Source organism: Lactuca saligna, chromosome 2, assembly GCF_052625555.1.
Source record: "Lactuca saligna cultivar CGN05327 chromosome 2, ASM5262555v1, whole genome shotgun sequence".
NCBI classification, from domain to species: Eukaryota; Viridiplantae; Streptophyta; class Magnoliopsida; order Asterales; family Asteraceae; genus Lactuca; species Lactuca saligna.
In genome coordinates this window covers 183204243-183222677 of record NC_136418.1, presented here as the reverse complement: position 1 = coordinate 183222677, position 18435 = coordinate 183204243, and the positions used below count along the sequence as shown (strand labels likewise).

The window sequence follows — 18435 nt, the reverse complement described above, 5'->3', positions numbered from 1 at the left end:
TTTTTAATTGAAAACCATAGACATATTTGAAACGTTTCTAAAAGATATCTTCAACATGTTACTTTTCAGAAAGTAAAATAACTATTTCTAATATTTGTCTAAAAAATAATATAGTTTGTCATTTTTTTCAACTTAACCATTCATTCCGCTTAGAAAACTGAAGAAAACTGGGGATAGTATGCAATGGTTTTTCAGGATTATATAAACAACTTACATCACTCGTTTAATTTTACCAGATTGGGTTTTGATCAAAATGAATATTGGATGATTATGTCGGATACGTGTTTCCTCATTACTAACAAGTGTGGTGTGATTGTCTATTTTTTAGATAAGAAGGTTCGTCGTCCTGTTTTTGGCTTTGACATGGTCTACAAGACAGCTCACACCATAGATCTATTCAGGGGTGGAACTTGAACGTATAGTTTGTTGGGGGGGGGGGGGGGGGGGGGGGAGGGGGCGAAAGTATTAGAACTTAAAATTAACGTTACCTAATTTCAGCAATTTAACACCAAAATACCTAAAATTACCGTGTTTGTATCTATAAAAATCAAAATGGACGAAAAGTTCATTCAAAATCAGCCATCTAACTTAAATCAAATTTAGGACAATAAAAATCAAATATTAGATAAACAAAAGCAATGCTCATCACTCATCACTCGTCAGCTAAATTTAGACAAAACATTAGCACATTTATGCAAAAGAGAATATTTAAGAGTGTGTGAAATCTTAATTAGTTGATTCCCAAATTCCAATAACAAGCAAATGGAGGAACAATTCATATTACTCATCAATTCGTTCTAGACAAGCATTAGCAATTTTCTACAAAATTCCATTTAAACGTGTGTGAAATCATAATCAGTTGTATTCCAAATCCCAACAACAAGCAAAATGGCGAAGCGGAGGAAACAAAGTCAATACTTTCAAGACTAAATAGATTGACTGCTAATTTCCAGTAGAATTGGAAAAGAGAGAAGACATAACAGTCGAACGAGAGATAACTCAAGAGCATACCTGATTTTCTTCAGTTCTGTGAACAAGAAAGAATAGCAGAAGTACAGAACAATTCAATAGTAGGTGGATGGTGGTGGCTAGCGGAGCTGCAATGGACAGTGGTGATTGGCAGACGTCCCACACTCCAATTATGTATGAAGTTTTTTTAACAATCCAGCCCATCATGGGCCCTCCGTTCACTTTGATTTTCTCTGAAGCAGAACCAAATCAATCTTTTTTTTTTTTTTTCTGTTACTGTGGTGTCATTAATCGACAGCTTGAAGAGCTAAACAAGTCATTAACTAGAGTACTAGACAACTAAGTCAAAAACATAAACTAACTCAGGATATGAAAATTGAGGTTTTAGATTTGTAAATTCTAATTCCTAATTCTACAATTCCAATTTCAAGAATAGATGAATCCGAGAGATTGAGAGAACGGGAGAACAGGAGAAGAAAGAGCAGGTTCATTACATACCTGATTTCTGGTGACCAGTGACAGATGTTGCTGTGGTGAATGGCGAGACCAACGACCTGCGATTGAGCGAGGTACGGAGGTAGCAACTAGCGACGATGGGGGAGGAACTGAGTAAGATACGAATCGATTTTGATTTATTGTCGCTTGGTTTGGAAATCAGACTGAAATCGAGAGGGGCCACAACCCAATTTTGACACCAACAAGTTTGTCATTAAAAATTTTGAAGATACATTTGATATTTCTAACCCAAATATCGGGGGGGGGGGGGGGGGGGGGGGGGGGGGCAAAGCCCCTCCTAGCCCTAAACATAATCCACCCATGGATCTATTGTTATCGTCCACGTTCATAATGACCATTATATGAAAGTTGATTTACAAGAATCACATTTAATGCACATAGTTTTGCCACATTGACATCACAACAAATCAGAAAGTTCTATTAGATAATAAATATTGTATAATGTTTTGTTTAATGCATATATTCCACTGAATGCACCAGTAGTAAATAAAAACTATAATTTTTATTTATTGTGGTAAAGTTATAATTATGCTTTTTTAATATATTTTTTCTTGATGTTTATAGTAATAAAAGAAAAAAAAAATACTATGCACCATCGATCTAACAAATATCATCAAACTAATTATATATGTAAAGATTAATTAATTAGGTGCGGTAATGACAACCACATAAGGTACATACGAAACTAATCAAAAAATAAAAAGACAACAATTATAATAGTTTATAACAAATCTATTTTATATGATAAGAGAATATAATTTAGACATTATAATATAAATGAATAAAACATAAAATGTGTTAAATAATGATTAAAAAATGAAATTAGAGAATTATAAACATTAATATAAAAACTAATTATTTAAAAAAAATGAAAATAATGATAAGAAATTTGAAGGATAGCCTAAAAGCCCCAAACCAACTCTTCCATTCATTAAATATGACGATTAGGTTATTACATTTTTTATATTTGACTTTTTATTAGTTGTTTTGACTAAGGAGTTAGTTTGTTTTTTTTGGAAGCGAAAATTCAAGAAGTCTGCAGATCTCCTCTGTAATTAGGGGTGTAAGTCAGCTGAACTACTCGTGATCTACTCGGGATTGACTTGTTAAAAACTCGACTTGAGATCGAATTAAACGAGCTCGAGCCGAGCTCGAGCCTAAATATGAGGCTTGTTTATTTAACGAGATAGAGCCCAACTTTAATTATTGGCTCACGAGCTTAAACGAGCATATATATATATATATATATATATATATATATATATATATATATATATATATATATATATATATATATGGGCTAGGTTATAATGTGGATTGACAACTATTGTACGAACGTGGACAATACTATTTTATGAGAATTATTAAGAGAATAAGTTGTTTAGTAATGTGAATACGTTCAATTTCACACAACTATCGTCATTTTCATGCATTCTCACTAATTCTTATTTATTTTTATTATCACATATCGTTTTTCACTCATTTTCATTCTAATACGACTCAATAAAGATTCTGACAGAATGAGAATAATAATAAAAAGTCTATAATAACATTATATACGATTTAATTAATTAGAATGTGTTATAATAACAATAATTATGGAAGATTGAACGTATTCATATTATCAAACAACATAATTTTCTTTCTCATTCTTATATAATAACACTGTCCACATGTCCGTACAATAGATGTCAATCCATATTTGAACCTAGCTCTCTGTGTGTGTGTGTGTTGCTCTCTCTCTCTCTCCCTCCTTTTCTCTCTCTTTATATAATCTCTCAACATATATATATATATATATATATATATATATATATGATGAGAGAGAGGCTTATTTAGGCTCGCAAGTGCACTAAATAGTTCTCGAGCCGGGTTCGAGCTTCATTTTAAGGCTCAAATCGAGCTTGAGCTTCTTCAAACCTAAATGAGCAGAGCTCGAGCTTGATCAGACTCGAACTCGGGCTCAGCTCGTTTACACCCTATCTGCAACCCTCTGTAGTAGAAGAGGTGGACCAAATGACTGTAGTTTTTAATAAAAAGCTTGTTTGTTTTTTAATCTCTGCAGACTGCTGCAATAAACTGAAATTTAAATAAACTAATTTTACAAAATTAAAAAGTTTTTCAAAACAAAAGGTTTAATAATTTTAGTCTTGCAACATTGAAATAAAATGACTACTACTAGATGTATACTATCAATCCCACTCTTTAGACATTCAATTCAACGAATAAAGGAAACATATACATGGTCGGAAGCAAATCAGAATAAAAAAAAAACATGATTTTTCATTGACATGCATCAAATCAACATAAACTTGTCAGGAAGTCAGAAAGTCAGCATAAGCTTAACATCATAAACATATAAATGTTGTTGATTTCAGTAAGAAAATCAGAAGAGCAATTGATTTCAAGAACATACAACAATAGTTGATTTCATAAACATATAAATATTGATGAAAAGAACAATTGATTTCAATAACACCTGTCTGTTTCAAGAATTGAATCAGAAGAAGAAACATACTTGTTGGAGCAGCGATGGGAGATGAGAACAACAGACATAAAATCAGCGTGGGTAGAGCAATCGTGGCGACCGACGACGTGCGAGTTTCTGCGACGACTCGATGGGAAAGGAAGAAAGATGACAGATGGAATGAGTAATTTTTTTTTTTTTTTTTTTTTTTTTAATTTCAGCGTTATGTTTGGTAAAAGGCAAGGCAAATGTTATATGGGGCAGAGGACGGGAAAATGTTTTTAAGCGCAAGCCGGTTAAAAAATAAACTGGTGTGAAATTAAAAGTGTTGCGCGTATATTTTGACGTGCAGCAAATAAGTGGTAAGAAAAAATGTATTTTTTTTTTCACAAAAAATCAAACAGTGCTAAGTGATTAGTGGTTTTAAATAGGTGTAGTTAGAATCCCCAAGATGGTTATATTTTTATAAACAATTTTGCGACTTGGTTATAAGTAGAAGGACCAAAATTGTAATTCACTAAACTTATGAGAAAAAGCCCCCTCCTAGCAATTAACGGGACCTCATCGGTAAACTGTAAACACTCCATCCGCCAAAGCAACGGAGGTGAAAATGGCGGCCATCTTGCGTCTCCTTCTCATGGCTCTTCTCTCCACGGTAATATATTTTAACTGCATACGTAGATATATCTGTGTGTCTGTTTATGGGTGTGAACTACTGTCGTCTCATCTCTGAATTATATCTGTGTCTCTGGATATGAACTTATGAAATACTATTGACTGAATCAGAGGCAATACCCCAGCCAAATTGGGGATATTAGTTATACGCATGTTGTCTGCTTTTCTGAATCATATGATCGGTTTATCTGTTGGGATGTTTCTCTTAGTTTCACTATCCCAATTCTGTATTAGGTAAGTGCTGGGCACAGAAAATTAAAAAAAAAATTGCGGATTTCTTTTCAAAAATGGAATTAATTAGCGGTTATGGAATCTAATATGTTGTTATAGCATCCACAATGCATAGTTTAATGTAAAAATTGAATGAGTTGGAATGATTAGTTGGTATTTAATGTATTAAATTCAAACCATAGTGGGGATACTATGTTGATCTTTGATGGATATGGAATTCAATAGCCATTGAAGAGTTCAATGGAAAAAAGGAAACTTTTTTTTAAATTTCTTTGAACTTTTAGAGTTAAATGAATTGTAGGAACAAAAATGGTATAGTTGTATGAAAGTTATAATAATGATGTGTCAATCCATTAAACTCTTTTTCATTAGGCAACAGGACATGAGGGTAAGAGTTCAAGTAACTTTCCATTAGTAGTGAGCACCTGGCCCTTCTTAGAAGCTGTAAGAGCTGGATGGAGGGCTGTTAATGGTGGATCATCTTCCATTGATGCAGTTGTTGAAGGTTGTTCTACTTGTGAAGTGCTTAGATGTGATGGTACAGGTAAGTTTCTTCAAAGCAATGATTCATTTTTATGTTACTCATTACTAAAATTTACACTTTGTTGAAAATCAATTATATCAAACAGTTGGACCTGGTGGAAGTCCAGACGAGAATAGTGAAACAACAATTGATGCCTTGATCATGAATGGGGTAACAAACAACACTTAACACTGCATGCATCTTGTGCTTGATTTTGTCTGAAAGTGAAAACCATGGTAAGATTCATATATAGGCAACAATGGAGGTTGGAGCTGTTGCAGGCATGAGATATGTGAAAAATGGCATCAAAGCTGCAAGATTAGTAATGCTTTACACACAACACACTATGCTTGTGGGAGATGAAGCTTCAGCCTTTGCCATTTCAATGGGTCTTCCAGGACCTTCAAATCTTAGCTCAACAGAATCAATGGAAAAATGGATTAAATGGAAAGAAAATCAATGTCAACCTAATTTTAGAAAAAATGTTGTACCCAAAAACAGATGTGGTCCTTATTACAGGGAAAAAGATGTAAATGTTGGTGAGAAGACATGTTTGGTGGAGGATGTAGCAGAAAATATCAGAATGAAATCATCTTATGTAGATTTCCACAACCATGACACCATATCCATGGCAATATTTGATAAAGTACATTTTTTACTTATACACTCCTTTTTTTTAATGTTTTATTTTTCCTTTGAATAAATTTTGTTCTGGTTTCAGTATGGACACATTGCTGTGGGTACATCAACAAATGGTGCTAGTTTTAAGATCCCTGGCAGGTGGGTATTTCACACACACACACACACACACATAATTATGAATTATGATGAAAGGATTATAAAAAAATTTATTGAGTGTAGGGTTGGTGATGGACCAATTGCTGGATCTTCTGCATATGGTGATGATGAGGTTGGAGCTTGTGGTGCAACTGGTGATGGTGATATTATGATGCGTTTCCTGCCATGGTAATCTTATGTTATACTATTTTATATTTTTCAATCAAGCCATAAGACCTTTTTCTAAACTAACCATTTTGAGATGTTATTTGATTTATATGAAATTGATTGTAGTTATCAAGTTGTGGAGAGTATGCGGTTAGGAATGGAGCCAAGGGTTGCTGCCAAAGATGCAATATCTCGAATAGCAAAAAAGTACCCAAATTTTGTGGGCGCTATTTTTGCGGTGGATAAAAATGGCATGCATGCTGGTGCGTGCTATGGATGGACTTTCCAATACTCTGTTAGAAGCCCGAGTATGGATGATGTGGAGGTCATCACTGTATATCCGTAGACCATATATAATAGGTCTAAGGAAGACCTTTTCCACATTTTGTTCTAAACTTCTACCTTGTTTATTTTTATTAGAGGCTCGATTCATGATATGATCAGTCATTGTGTTCTTTGTATAAGCGTTTGTTGTGTAATGTTAGTTGAACATTTTTTTTTCTCTTTTGGACAACTAGTCTTTAGTCTATGAATATAATGCAAAACATATCCTCTTTATGTATCAAATAATTTTTTTTTCTTTGAATCAATAGGTCAGATGTCGTAGGGTTTATTAAAATTTATAAATTATGAATCATGGGCAATCCAAATGGCTTCAAGTTTGAATTAAACCATGGGAACCCTTTTAGGCTTTTATAGTTTTATCAGACCAAAATCCACAGTTTTAACTTTTTCTCAAACGGATAGGCGAAGACTCGCACCAGCCACCAGGGCATGAAACACAAAAACGCACATGTTATTCGTTAACTTTATTCTTGTTATCTGTTTACGTCAAATATAAAAAGTTAAAAAAAAAACATTTCTTTCTTCATCTTGATCTTTCTATTTCTATTTCTCTTTCCCTCTCCCCTGTAAATCGGCATCAAACCTTGATAGATCCCCTTCAATTAAAAAACAAATCAAGGTTTGACTCCTCTTTCACCCAAACCGCGCAATCCCTATTTTGTTAGTTTTGACTTAAAGATTGAATTTTTCAAGAGATCTTCGGAAATCACTATTTCCCGTTTCAGAAAGTTCTGATATCGTTATTTTCCTTTTTTTTTTCTTTGTTTTGTGGGTTTTATCTCGTATGGAGAGAATCGGTGATTTTGTCACGAGAGATGACGATTCTCAAGCAAATACCCAATTTATTGGTGCCGAAGAACACCCGATTTTGACTTCCAGTTTCTTCTTGGATCATGTTGGAGAGGTTTCTCTAACCCTTAAACCAGACGGGTTATCATGGAAATTGATGGATTCCCTTTGCAATGTTAGTTTTTCCAGGTTACATTAAACTGCTTTTGTTATCTTTTGAGATTTTTTCAAAGCATCAATTTGATATTCCTATGAAACTGATTTAGTTCACACTCGTCTGAATTTGTTCTGATCGATTGTTAATATGTATAACTGTTTGTTCAACTTCAAGGACCACGAAGACAGGTCAACTTGTTTGGGAATACAAATTCTTTCCCGAAATAATACATCAATCAACATCTCAGACGTGTATGCTGTCGAGTTTATAGATTGGGGTTTAGTACATGAAACCCTTCTCACAAATCCAGGATGCCTATTGGGTCATGCGTCCGAGGTTAAAAATGTGCACACCTTTTTATCGATTTCTTGGATTTTCCTGTTTGTTTTTTATTATGTTTTTTGGGAAATTGATTAGTTTCTTGGGTGCATTGCTTTTAGATGTACCGATTCACAGTGCATGGTGTTGATAGGTCAAAGAGTCAACCTTCTCTTTGGGCTCCAATCGTTTATACATTCGGTCACATGGATAAACCGACATGTCAAATGTGGGTGAACCGGTTGAACGGTTTTCTATCCATGGAAACTCACCGCCCTAAGAATCTTTTGGTATGTTCTGATAACAGTGTGAGAGTTCTAAATTCTAATTCCAATGTATGTGGATTTGTCTCTTATGGTATGTAAATACAGCTCAGAGGTTGCTGGAAGAATAACCCTTTTACAGAAGCATATATCTTACTGTATGTTTTGTTTCTGTTGTTTTAGGTTTATGTTAATCCAGGAAGTGGAAAAGGAAATGGATGTCGAACTTGGTTGAGTTTAGCTCCAATTTTTTCGCAAGCCAAAGTGAAAACAAAGGTTTGTGTCTCATTACATATAATATGAAATTATTTGGGTATCTTTAACTTAAAATTGGTGATATTATAAATATATATAAGTTATCCAAAATGTGAACTTTTGTTTTTCGATAGGTTACAGTTACAGAAAGGGCTGGACATGCTTTCGAGGCTATGGCTTCTATGTCAGACAAGGAGCTTAATTCATATGATGGAATCGTAGCTGTTGTGAGTAATTATATATTTATATTCCTACATAAATTGGGGTGTCTTTTGTAAAATTTAAAATTTATGAAAATTTAGGGTGGTGATGGATTTTTCAACGAGATTCTGAATGGAATTCTGTTGTCAAGACATAAAGCTCCATATCCACCTTCCCCTCCAGATGATGAATCAGAAAATGATGTATTACCTCATGATCCAACGGTCACGATTACAGAGCCTTCGGTTTCTAGAGAAGATGAGTCTCCACTTCTCTCCGGTTCGCCACTCGGTGGATCACAACCCGTGAATAATATAAGTATTCATCTTTCTTCACGAGTCTCCATTTTTTTGTATTAATTTATTTTGGAATATGATTCACTTATTATATTATGTTCTTTAAGCAGATGAAAATTCTGAAATGTCTTTCCCAAATGAGAGATTTCGATTTGGGCTTATTCCTTCCGGTTCTACCGATGCTATTGTAATATGGTAACTTCCTTTTAAATTCAAGAAATAGCAATGTACTTTTATTTATAGAATCCTACTTGGTTGTGTTTATGTGTGAATTCCCTTTGACTTTTTTTTAACAGCACAACTGGAGTTCGGGATTCGATGACATCAGCACTACAAATAATCTTGGGTAAACGGTTATGTCTTGATATAGCTCAAGTAGTCAGATGGGAAAAATCACAATCCGGAAAAGATCCTCGTGTACGCTATGCAGCTTCTTTTGCAGGGTAGACTCGTAATTTCATTTGTTTCTTTTAGAAAGATAGAAGCTTTCCTCTCAACTTTTTCTTTGTTTTCTTGGATGTTACCAGGTATGGATTTTATGGAGATGTAATTACAGAAAGCGAGAAATATCGCTGGATGGGTCCAAAGCGATATGACTATGCAGGAACAAAAGTCTTCCTTAGGCACAGGTACGCCTTGGCTTTATCTGTTAAGTCGTTCTTTCCGTATTAAGTCATGTTAGTTGTGTTCATATATCTTATCTTGGAAGGTCATATGAGGCGAAAGTAGCATATATGAAAGTAGAAGCAGAAAAAACAAATGCGGGTGCGAATGCAAGAAGGGTAAAGGCATTTTGGGGTTTATCTAAGGAGTCTGAAAGAGTGCCGTGTCGTGCCAAATGTGATATTTGTAATACACCTGTCACCCCGCAAATGGAAACACGGGACCCACAAAAAGAATCGAATTGGGTGAGAGTTAAAGGAAGGTTTCTTAGCATTGGGGCTGCTGTAATCTCTTGCAGAAATGAAAAAGCACCTGATGGGTTGGTGGCTGATGCACACCTTGCAGACGGTTTCCTGCATCTTATTTTGATCAAAGATTGTCCTCGTGCTTTCTATTTATGGTAAAAACATATAACTTCTCTCTATCTCATATTTGTCACTGTCTAAGTCAAATACAGTACAACCTGTTCTGTTTTGTCCGGTTTTCTCCTAAATGTGACTAATGACGTTTGATTGGTCGTATGTAGGCATCTCACGCAGCTAGCAAGGAAAGGTGGAACACCACTGAATTTCGATTTTGTTGAACACCATAAAGTAAATTTTTTAATTTTTTTTTTATATAAAGAAACTGAAATAAAAAGCGTATCCTTATTGTATTGAAAACGTTTTGTTTATTTTTACAGACTACGACCTTCACATTTACTTCTTCTGGGGAGGAGAGTGTGTGGAATGTGGATGGTGAGATACTTCAAGCACAAAAACTCTCTGCGCAAGTCTTTCGTGGTCTTATTAGTTTGTTTGCTTCTGGCCCTGAAACATAGGTTGATCTGATAGGAAATTGATGGTTTTGCCCCTTACGTATCTATACCCATGTATTTATTTGTACATCACTATTATGTATATACATAGAGACCTTTTTTTTTTCTTCACAAAATTGTAGACATTATGAACAATAGCGTGAGTTTACAAAACTAAATGAAATTTGTTTTATGTTATTTTGTGCATTTTTATTTTATTAGGCTTGTGGGTACACCTCCCACACTAAGAGTGTGGTGATGTGTGGCATATGCGTGGAGTTGCGCACACTGTCCGTTGAGGTCAGACATGTGGATTCTTACAGTGGAATCACTTCGACATCATCGTTGAGGTCAATCCAACCCATATGTCGGACGTTGGTACAATAATGACCTCAACGACGATGTTGAAGTGATTCAAGTGTAAGAACCCATTCAAAGACTGATTGGAATGGATAAAGGAAAATGAGCGGCATCGTTTTCCCGAAAAACTATATTTTGAACTCTCTTTCCCAAATCTTAATTGTTATGTAATTTTAAAGATGTCGGATGATGTTGTGCCTTGGACCTTAAAACGATTTTAATGGTGAAAAGGAAAATTCCTTATATTTTTATCTAGTTCAATGTAAATTTTATTTGCTTTTATGAATGTAGTTTTTATTTAACTTTATGAATGTAATTTTGTATTTAAATAATTACAAAATAAGAATAAAATGATAGACAGAAGTGGTAAGTATTTCCTAGATAAGTGGCGATGATGGGATGTTGAAGTGACAATACTTTTGGTAAGCAATGTCAAACCTACTTGGTTGGTTGGGTTCAAAGGCGAAGCCACTTAGAACCAATGTAGGTTCTAGAACCAATGTATTTATATGAAATGAATTTTAGGACCTACATTGGAAAACATTTAAGACCTACTTTATATTATTTGAACAAATAAATAAAAAATTGTGGAGGGTTTATACTTAAATTTGCAAAGAAAATTGTTAATGTTTATCAAAACCTATCCCACACGGAGATAGAGAGAAAGAGATGCATATGTTTGTTTCTATAAAATTAGTAGTAGAATGTTATAAAAACTTATGAAAAACAATACAACTCCTCCCATATTGTTGATCGTGGGAAATGGTTGTTGTACATTGCTTCTTTTAAAAGAAAAGACACATTTATGTAAACTAGTTATTATTATTATTATTATTATTATTTTGCAAAAATCCAATTTTAGGGGTTAAGGTTGGTTTTTGTTGGTTTGACTCGACCCATCATGTGTATTGTTGACGCTTTGGATTTTTTGGTTTCATTTAACTAAGGAACCATATGTTTTTCTATTTTAGATTTGTTAGGGTAATCCATGTTATCCCTCCAATTTTTTCGATAAATTTTCTGGTAAATTATAATTTTTCCGGTGTCCTACCCATAAAATCATTTATGGCTGACTTTGTTCTTTGTTCCGGTCAGCCACTACCTAAGGTCGACTGTGAGTCAATATGAAAGTCTCCTCTTGATGGTTGACCAAGTCTATTTGTCTGCCGTGCAGAAATAACAAAAAAAAGTTGTATTGGGTCGTCTAATGACTCCAAAAGTCTTCGTTGGGATTTCCGGTCTTTAAAACTGATAACTTTTAAATATTTTGAGATACAGAAATCATTCATTAAATTCATAATCGATTACAGAAGAACCAAATTCCATCAGCAACAATGACTACCCCCAAGGAGTAAGACTTCTTCTCTACCATTTTTTTTTTTTTTTTGAAATTCATTATTTTTTGTAAGAAGATGGATGTTTCGGAAATTTGCTGATAAATAAATAATCAGGTATTATAATTCTTTACCACCTGTGGCCAAGACATATGCAACCATATGTTTAGTAACAACCGGAGCCTATCATCTTGGGCTTTACTACCCTGATACCATAGCTCTCGTTTACAAAGACGTTTTCAAGCAATTTCAAGTAAACTTCACTAGCTCACTGATTTTTTTTTATTTACTTCTACACAAATAGTGCTACTTGTAATATTGCTGTGGTGCAGATTTGGAGGCTTATAACAAATTTCCTTTTCCTCGGGCCTTTCTCTTTACCATTTGCGTTTCACCTACTGATGATGTAAACTTTTTCCCAATCTTTTACCGTTTTTGCCACTACATGGAAGTTGAATTTTCTTTAAAGTTCAAGTGTTTTTTATTCTAGATTACGTTATGGGGTTTCTTTAGAAAGGGGTCCTTTCGACAAGAGGACAGCAGATTACGTATGGATGTTCTTCTTTGGATCATTCTCCCTACTGGTATGGTAGCAAAGAACATGCTTTTTATGATGATGATGATGATGATAATTGGTGTCTTTTTTAGGCTGTGGCTGCTGTTCCATTTCTTTGGTCTCCCTTCATGGGAGCCTCGTTGGTGTTCATGATTGTTTATGTCTGGAGCCGTGAGCTCCCTAACACACGTATTAACATTCAAGGTCTTGTAGAGTTGAAGGTATCTTGATTCTCACTTATTTGTGAAGATTATTCACAGCTCTTTTAATATATTGTGATGGTTTATTGATGGGTTTTTTGAACGAGATAATGTAGGGGTTCTATTTACCTTGGGCTATGCTTGCATTAGATTTAGTGTTTGGGAATCCATTGATGCCGGATTTACTGGGAATTGGTGTTGGCCATTTATATTACTTCTTGACGGTTCTTCACCCTCTTGCTGGTGGCAGAGATTTATGCAAGACTCCTCTTTGGGTGTATCCTCCTTTGCATTTTTTTTCATTCAATTCTAGCAACTTCAAGTAGCAAAAAAAATAAAATGGAAACAATGTACGTATCAAGCACACAGTTAAGTTATGCTTGATACGTAAATATGTAAGATACATTACATAATTGTACATATCATGCACAATGTTTTGGATTGTTATCCTTGAATCTTGTTTTATAGTCACAAGCTGGTTGCGTGTTGGGGTAAGGGATACCAAATGAATAGTCCGGTTCAGAGGGACCCAGCCACCGGAGTTGCTTTCCGAGGGGGAAGTTATCGTGTTGGTGGGACCACAACAAGCCGTGAAGGGGAAACAAACACAGTGACTACACAAAATGGAGCAACTTTTCGTGGCAGGGGTCGTCGCCTCAACGAAAGCTAAATCCTTACACTTCCATACTTTAGATATTTTACGTAACACTTATAATATTCAAGAAAACGAATAGACAAACTACCAATCTTGTTTAAGCAAATCATATTATGCATTATTTCTTGTAAAAATTACAATGTTGTTGTACCACAGTCAAGCTTGGGTGTGAATGTATTAATAATAATATTTGTTCAAGAACCCAGACTCAATTTGCAGTATTTTGGAGCCAAAAACATGTGCATGCATACCAATTATATAGGATTTTCAAAACTCAAGGTTCTTCTTGAGAACCCAAATAGCATCTAAATCAAAACAAACATATGCACATAAAACAATTAAAAACGGTATTGCACCAAAAAAAAAAACTCACTCAAATTACTTTCTTGATTGTACACATACGTGCCCGATACATATTTGCATGATACATATCAAGCACATCGTTTTGGCTTCTTATCCTTGAATCATGTTTTATAGTCACAAGTTCATCATGTACTTACTATTCACGGTATTTGGTACATGTTTTGAAGTCAAAATATATACATTTATAACATTTATATAAGCTTTTTAAAGCTCAAGGTTCTATCAAGACCCAAAATGGCATCTAACTCAAACAAAGATATATGTACCTAAGCTAAACAATCCTAAAAAATGGGATTCCACCAAAAATACTTACTCAAATCATTGTTTAGTTGATTTCCATTCCATTATTGCGGAAAGAAGTGTGTAGTTTGGTGTTAAGCTTCTACTCAGTAACGGTAAATTAGTCATGGGGGAAGTATCACTCGCCTCCAACCATTTCTCCATCGCCCTGCGATCGTAAGTGTAACCATCAGCAGCAACACAAGGATCAACCATAACATCCTGCATGAAAACAAAGTTATTTAAGGGCAAAAAAGAACAAAAAATCAAATTTCTATACCCTGTTTAAATAATGATATAGTAGAAGGACCAAAACTGTAATTTACTCATCTTTATAATTTTCAAAAAGCAAGCATACCTTGAGTATCGGGCATATGAAATGGTTCGGAGGGGTGGTCGGTGTCATGGATGCGATCCTTTGAGCTTCACCGGTGACCGTTTTCAGTCTTTCCAATACCGGAAGGACCGTCTTCTTCAAATCCGGTCTATCTTTCCGGCGAATCTCCGCACAACTCAACCCTAAAACAGCCAACTCTTTTGCCACATCCATCGGCCACTCACCAGCTTCAGGATCTAGCACCATGGCTAACTCATCATCTTCAATAGCAGTTTCCACAGCATCTGTTATCCCTATCGCCGGTTTGGCTGTCAGCAGCTGCAAAATCACCATACCCAAAGCATAAACGTCTGATTTTGGAGAAACGAGTCCCGTTCGTTGATACTCTGGATCGATGTAACAAAACGTGCCCGCGGGACCCGTGTCCTTGTACACGGTGCTCGTGGAACATGAGTCTGATTGAAGCATTGTAGAGAGACCAACATCACCGATCTTGCTCACGAGATTTCTATCGAGTAATATGTTTGCTGGTTTTAGGTCACGATGAACAATCGATTTTGGCTGTGCGTTGTGAAGGAAAACTAGGGCTGATGCTACTTCCCATGCGATTCGAAACCTATCGGACCACGGGATTGGAGGCGTGTTGTTTTTGCGAAATAATCTCTCGTCTAAGCTCCCGTTTTCCATGTATTCATAAACTAAGCAACCATGATCCACACACGCACCGATAAGAATCAGCAAATGCGGATGCCGTATTCTGCTCAACACTTCAAGCTGTAACATCATTGATTAGGTTTCAGTATGGGCGTCTACAAATCTTTATTAGTTAAATTGGATACATATTTAATACCTCCTGCTGAAATTGTTTAGTTCTGTGAGCTTCCTGAGAATGAAGAACTTTCACAGCAGCAACTGTATGATGAAAGCTCGATTTGTACACAATTCCGTTCCCTCCTGTTCCTATCTTAAGATCTTCAGAAAACGAAGAACAAGCATCCACGATTTCTTCCCAGGTGAATTTTTGGTAGTGTGGAGAACTCCCGATTATGGCATCCAGAAGCTTTTCTTTCTCTCGATGTTCCTGTAACGCCTTCTCTTCTGCATCTTTCCTCACGGCAGCTTCTCTTCTTAGACATTCTTTTACATATTCCGCTTGTCTTTTAGCTTTTTCGTGCTCCTGCTTCTCTTGTTCAGCTAACGTTTTTGCTTCCTCTTCTTTAGCTTTTATCTCCTTGAGCTTAATCGACTCCTCTGCCTGTCGTTCTTTAAGATCTTTCAACTGACAGAAAACAGTTAAATGGGTATCAAAATCGATGAGATTTAAAAAAAATAAAAATAAAAATTAAGGTTTGAAGAGGGAAAACGGAAATTACCTTTCGGGACGCGTCAAAAGACTCATTTTGTGCAATTGCATACATCCCGCGAACGTGTCGGAGTTCAACACGAAGTTTTTCCAGCTCAAAATCGACATTATTACCCTGCACAACCAGTTTTTGACAAAATTAGAGCTTGCTAGAACCCTAAATCAAGGTTTGGATGCAATTGATAGAGAAGAAACCTGAATTTCTGTTGAAATTTCTGAAAGGGCGTAAGAGCTGGAAGCTTGATCGGATGTCCAAGAATGGTTTTCAGTCCCGAAGCTTCTGGTGCTGAAATCGTTACTATTTGCTCGATAAAAGTCGGTATTTTTCTCGGGATTTTCGAACGAACTGGTTCTTTGGTGAAGGGTCCGGTTTATAGATGAAAGTGCTTCGAATCGTTGCATTGGTAGTGAAGTTGAAAAGAACTGGGAAAAGGAAGTAGCAGCTGACCCTTGGTCTGTCCACTCTGTTGCAAAATTATAAATTAAAAAATAATTTTTTTTGGACTTTTGAGGTCAAATCCATAATTATCAGAATTAAATTTCGTATGAATCTTGATTTATATTTGATACCAACATCTTTCTACTCATTCTAATTGTTATAGTCTTTAATAGGTTGTTAATTTTTCGAAGAAAACAGAAGAATTTGTATCGAAATTGACTTAGAAAATCAATCTCGTTGACCTAGTAAGTCAAAGCCAAAGGTGTTCTTTTTCATGATTATACGAGGTACCTGTTCTTGAAGAATTGGTGACAGAACTTGAATCACTACTGTTATCATCTTTACTCGATCCAATGGTATCAGAATCAGAAGCCCTGAGTGATGATAATTTCCCTTTTGAAATCGCATACACTGTACAAAAACTCGGAATGCTTTCAGATATTCTAGACGACAAACCCTTCCCCCTAGAACACCAAGAACACATCGACATTTAAATAAAATAACAAAAAAAAGGAAAAAGAGAACAAAAAGTGCATAAAGTATTGGGTACCTCGAGAACATGCCACTCGATGAAGCTCCAATCACAAGCTTGTTAATATTGCCTTTTACAATTTCCTGTTTTATAGCATCCACCACATCATCTGATTCGATTTGCAAGATTTCTACCTGCACCTGAAAATAAAAAGAAAACTTTAATCTTATGATCAAGAATCAAGAAAATCATATAAAAATCAAACCTTTTTCTTGGCACACATGTTCTTGAACGGAAGAAGCTTTTCGTATGCTTGCCATTCGACTTCCTTTTTGTAAGCAATTACTACATCATCTCGCACTTGTGAAGCAGGAACAACACCCACTGTAAAAAAATTAAGGATTTTTTTTTTTTTTTTGAAATTATATGAGAAGTGAAGGGTTTTTGAAAGTGAAACTTACTGGGTGTTGGAATTCGAGTGATTTTAGGGCGAACAAGGATCAATTTGAAGAGAAGAATACCCTCAGGAACGAATTTATCCAATGCCCATCTAACCACATATTTGGTTTTTTTATTTCCGTTGACAGCTAAAGCAACGACCAAATATGAAGGCGTTGTTAATTTATCCACCCCTTGAATCATTCCTTCATCCTCCATTTTTTTTTTCTGCAAAATTAACCATAGGAATGTATGAAACATATGATATAAAAGAATTGAAAGGTTTCTCGAAAATAATTTCAAACCCAGAAACGATGTGAGAACCTAACTGCAACTATTTCATACACCCAACCAGTTTCTTGAAATAAGGGTTAAAACATCAAGAAGATTTTTCATCAAGATTGAAAACTGGAATGGAGTTAGTGTGTGTGAGAGAATTTCGGAGTCCTGAAAAACCCAGAAAAAAAAAAAAAAAATCTTTGATAACCTATAAAAATTATGAATTCAAAGTTTGGTAAAAAGTTATAATCAAGAAAAGCGAAGCTCTTAAGCCCATACCAAATCATATGAAGTCTTTCAAATCAGATTGATGAACTCATCACTGATAGAAGACATTTTCAAGAACAACAAGAATCGAAGGTTCTCTCTCTCTCTCTCTCTCTCTCTCTCTCTCTCTCTCTCTCTCTCTAGAATATCTTTGATTACGTGATCTTCTCTCTCTAGAATCGCTTTAATTTCGTGGAAAGATTGGATCAATCGTGAAATCGGTTACTTATTATTAGGTGTCAAAGAGAACCAAAAACCTGAAAGCGACCCTGGGGTTAAGTTAAAGAGAAACCTTGCCGTAATCGCACCTCCCAAAACTGGATTTGTTTTATTATTTATTTGTGGAATTGTGGAATTAACAATGCCACAGTGTTTTTTGTTGTTCAACGACAATGATGAGATGATTTGATATCCATAATTAATCTTTTTTAAACATTTAATTTTTGGTCCAAGTTATTAGTTTATGTCAACTTGATAAGATGTGACAAAGTACTTCTCATTTAATATTACTTTTCTATAATTGTACCTTTTGGCAGGTAAATTTCCGAGGACTTTACATGTTTTGTAACAAATTTTCTAAAACCATGGTGTTGGTTGCTTGTTGTCTTCTATAAAAGAAAATATATTACTATAAGAGGTTTAAAATACAAAATGTCACGGCACATCATTGACAATTAAATCGGC

The 18435-nt window shown here is 35.1% G+C and overlaps 4 protein-coding genes across 9 annotated transcripts; 3 read left to right on the top strand and 1 right to left on the bottom strand.

Annotated features, from left to right (window-relative positions):
• The first annotated feature begins 4487 nt into the window (after nucleotides 1–4487).
• LOC145028460 (N-terminal nucleophile aminohydrolases (Ntn hydrolases) superfamily protein) lies at nucleotides 4488–6830 on the top strand. 2 transcript variants are annotated; one of them, XM_078977154.1, is made up of 7 exons: nucleotides 4488–4607; nucleotides 5231–5402; nucleotides 5488–5552; nucleotides 5635–6027; nucleotides 6103–6161; nucleotides 6243–6347; nucleotides 6453–6830. In XM_078977154.1, the coding sequence occupies exons 1-7, from the start codon at nucleotides 4563–4565 to the stop codon at nucleotides 6670–6672; spliced, it is 1059 nt and encodes a 352-aa protein (XP_078833280.1). In that variant the 5' UTR covers nucleotides 4488–4562; the 3' UTR covers nucleotides 6673–6830. The 2 variants fall into 2 exon arrangements, with proteins under 2 accessions (XP_078833280.1, XP_078833281.1); XM_078977155.1 differs by lacking the exons at nucleotides 4488–4607; nucleotides 5231–5402 and having other exon boundaries at nucleotides 5489–5552; nucleotides 5623–6027.
• A 348-nt stretch (nucleotides 6831–7178) lies between these two features.
• ACD5 (Diacylglycerol kinase family protein) lies at nucleotides 7179–10607 on the top strand. 2 transcript variants are annotated; one of them, XM_078977152.1, is made up of 12 exons: nucleotides 7179–7635; nucleotides 7792–7962; nucleotides 8058–8225; nucleotides 8382–8474; nucleotides 8588–8680; nucleotides 8756–8972; nucleotides 9061–9145; nucleotides 9247–9393; nucleotides 9478–9579; nucleotides 9660–10013; nucleotides 10140–10206; nucleotides 10296–10607. In XM_078977152.1, exons 1-12 carry the CDS (start codon nucleotides 7456–7458, stop codon nucleotides 10431–10433), a joined length of 1815 nt encoding a protein of 604 aa, XP_078833278.1. In that variant the 5' UTR covers nucleotides 7179–7455; the 3' UTR covers nucleotides 10434–10607. The 2 variants fall into 2 exon arrangements, with proteins under 2 accessions (XP_078833278.1, XP_078833279.1); XM_078977153.1 differs by having other exon boundaries at nucleotides 7180–7635; nucleotides 7792–7953.
• Nucleotides 10608–12088: 1481 nt separating this feature from the next.
• On the top strand, nucleotides 12089–13712 carry LOC145028458 (derlin-1-like). Its single transcript, XM_078977151.1, has 7 exons — nucleotides 12089–12120; nucleotides 12221–12356; nucleotides 12436–12509; nucleotides 12594–12687; nucleotides 12752–12880; nucleotides 12976–13136; nucleotides 13328–13712. Exons 1-7 carry the CDS (start codon nucleotides 12104–12106, stop codon nucleotides 13527–13529), a joined length of 813 nt encoding a protein of 270 aa, XP_078833277.1. The 5' UTR covers nucleotides 12089–12103; the 3' UTR covers nucleotides 13530–13712.
• Nucleotides 13713–13864: 152 nt separating this feature from the next.
• Nucleotides 13865–17979, bottom strand: LOC145028457 (U-box domain-containing protein 35-like). Of its 4 annotated transcripts, none has more exons than XM_078977148.1 (11): nucleotides 17764–17978; nucleotides 17530–17652; nucleotides 17229–17433; nucleotides 17033–17151; nucleotides 16846–16967; nucleotides 16587–16759; nucleotides 16052–16320; nucleotides 15867–15971; nucleotides 15344–15772; nucleotides 14515–15267; nucleotides 13865–14378 (listed from the first exon to the last, which is right to left on the bottom strand). In XM_078977148.1, the coding sequence occupies exons 3-11, from the start codon at nucleotides 17422–17424 to the stop codon at nucleotides 14196–14198; spliced, it is 2349 nt and encodes a 782-aa protein (XP_078833274.1). In that variant the 5' UTR covers nucleotides 17425–17433; nucleotides 17530–17652; nucleotides 17764–17978; the 3' UTR covers nucleotides 13865–14195. The 4 variants fall into 4 exon arrangements, with proteins under 4 accessions (XP_078833274.1, XP_078833275.1, XP_078833276.1 ...); XM_078977149.1 differs by having other exon boundaries at nucleotides 17535–17652; XM_078977150.1 differs by lacking the exon at nucleotides 17530–17652 and having other exon boundaries at nucleotides 17033–17127; nucleotides 17764–17979.
• Nucleotides 17980–18435: the final 456 nt, after the last annotated feature.

Coding starts and splice junctions, on each gene's coding strand:
- LOC145028460 (XM_078977154.1), top strand. CDS start 4,563: ATGGCGGCCATCTTGCGTCTCCTTCTCATGGCTCTTCTCTCCACG. Junction 5,553..5,634: donor ATGCCTTGATCATGAATGGG/GTAACAAACAAC, acceptor ATTCATATATAG/GCAACAATGGAGGTTGGAGC. Junction 6,162..6,242: donor AGTTTTAAGATCCCTGGCAG/GTGGGTATTTCA, acceptor TATTGAGTGTAG/GGTTGGTGATGGACCAATTG.
- ACD5 (XM_078977152.1), top strand. CDS start 7,456: ATGGAGAGAATCGGTGATTTTGTCACGAGAGATGACGATTCTCAAGCA. Junction 7,963..8,057: donor ATGCGTCCGAGGTTAAAAAT/GTGCACACCTTT, acceptor CATTGCTTTTAG/ATGTACCGATTCACAGTGCA. Junction 10,207..10,295: donor ATTTTGTTGAACACCATAAA/GTAAATTTTTTA, acceptor TTATTTTTACAG/ACTACGACCTTCACATTTAC.
- LOC145028458 (XM_078977151.1), top strand. Junction 12,688..12,751: donor TTGGATCATTCTCCCTACTG/GTATGGTAGCAA, acceptor TGTCTTTTTTAG/GCTGTGGCTGCTGTTCCATT. Junction 12,881..12,975: donor AAGGTCTTGTAGAGTTGAAG/GTATCTTGATTC, acceptor GAGATAATGTAG/GGGTTCTATTTACCTTGGGC.
- LOC145028457 (XM_078977148.1), bottom strand. CDS start 17,424: ATGGAGGATGAAGGAATGATTCAAGGGGTGGATAAATTAACAACGCCT. Junction 16,968..17,032: donor ACATGTGTGCCAAGAAAAAG/GTTTGATTTTTA, acceptor TTTTATTTTCAG/GTGCAGGTAGAAATCTTGCA. Junction 15,773..15,866: donor CTTTTGACGCGTCCCGAAAG/GTAATTTCCGTT, acceptor GTTTTCTGTCAG/TTGAAAGATCTTAAAGAACG.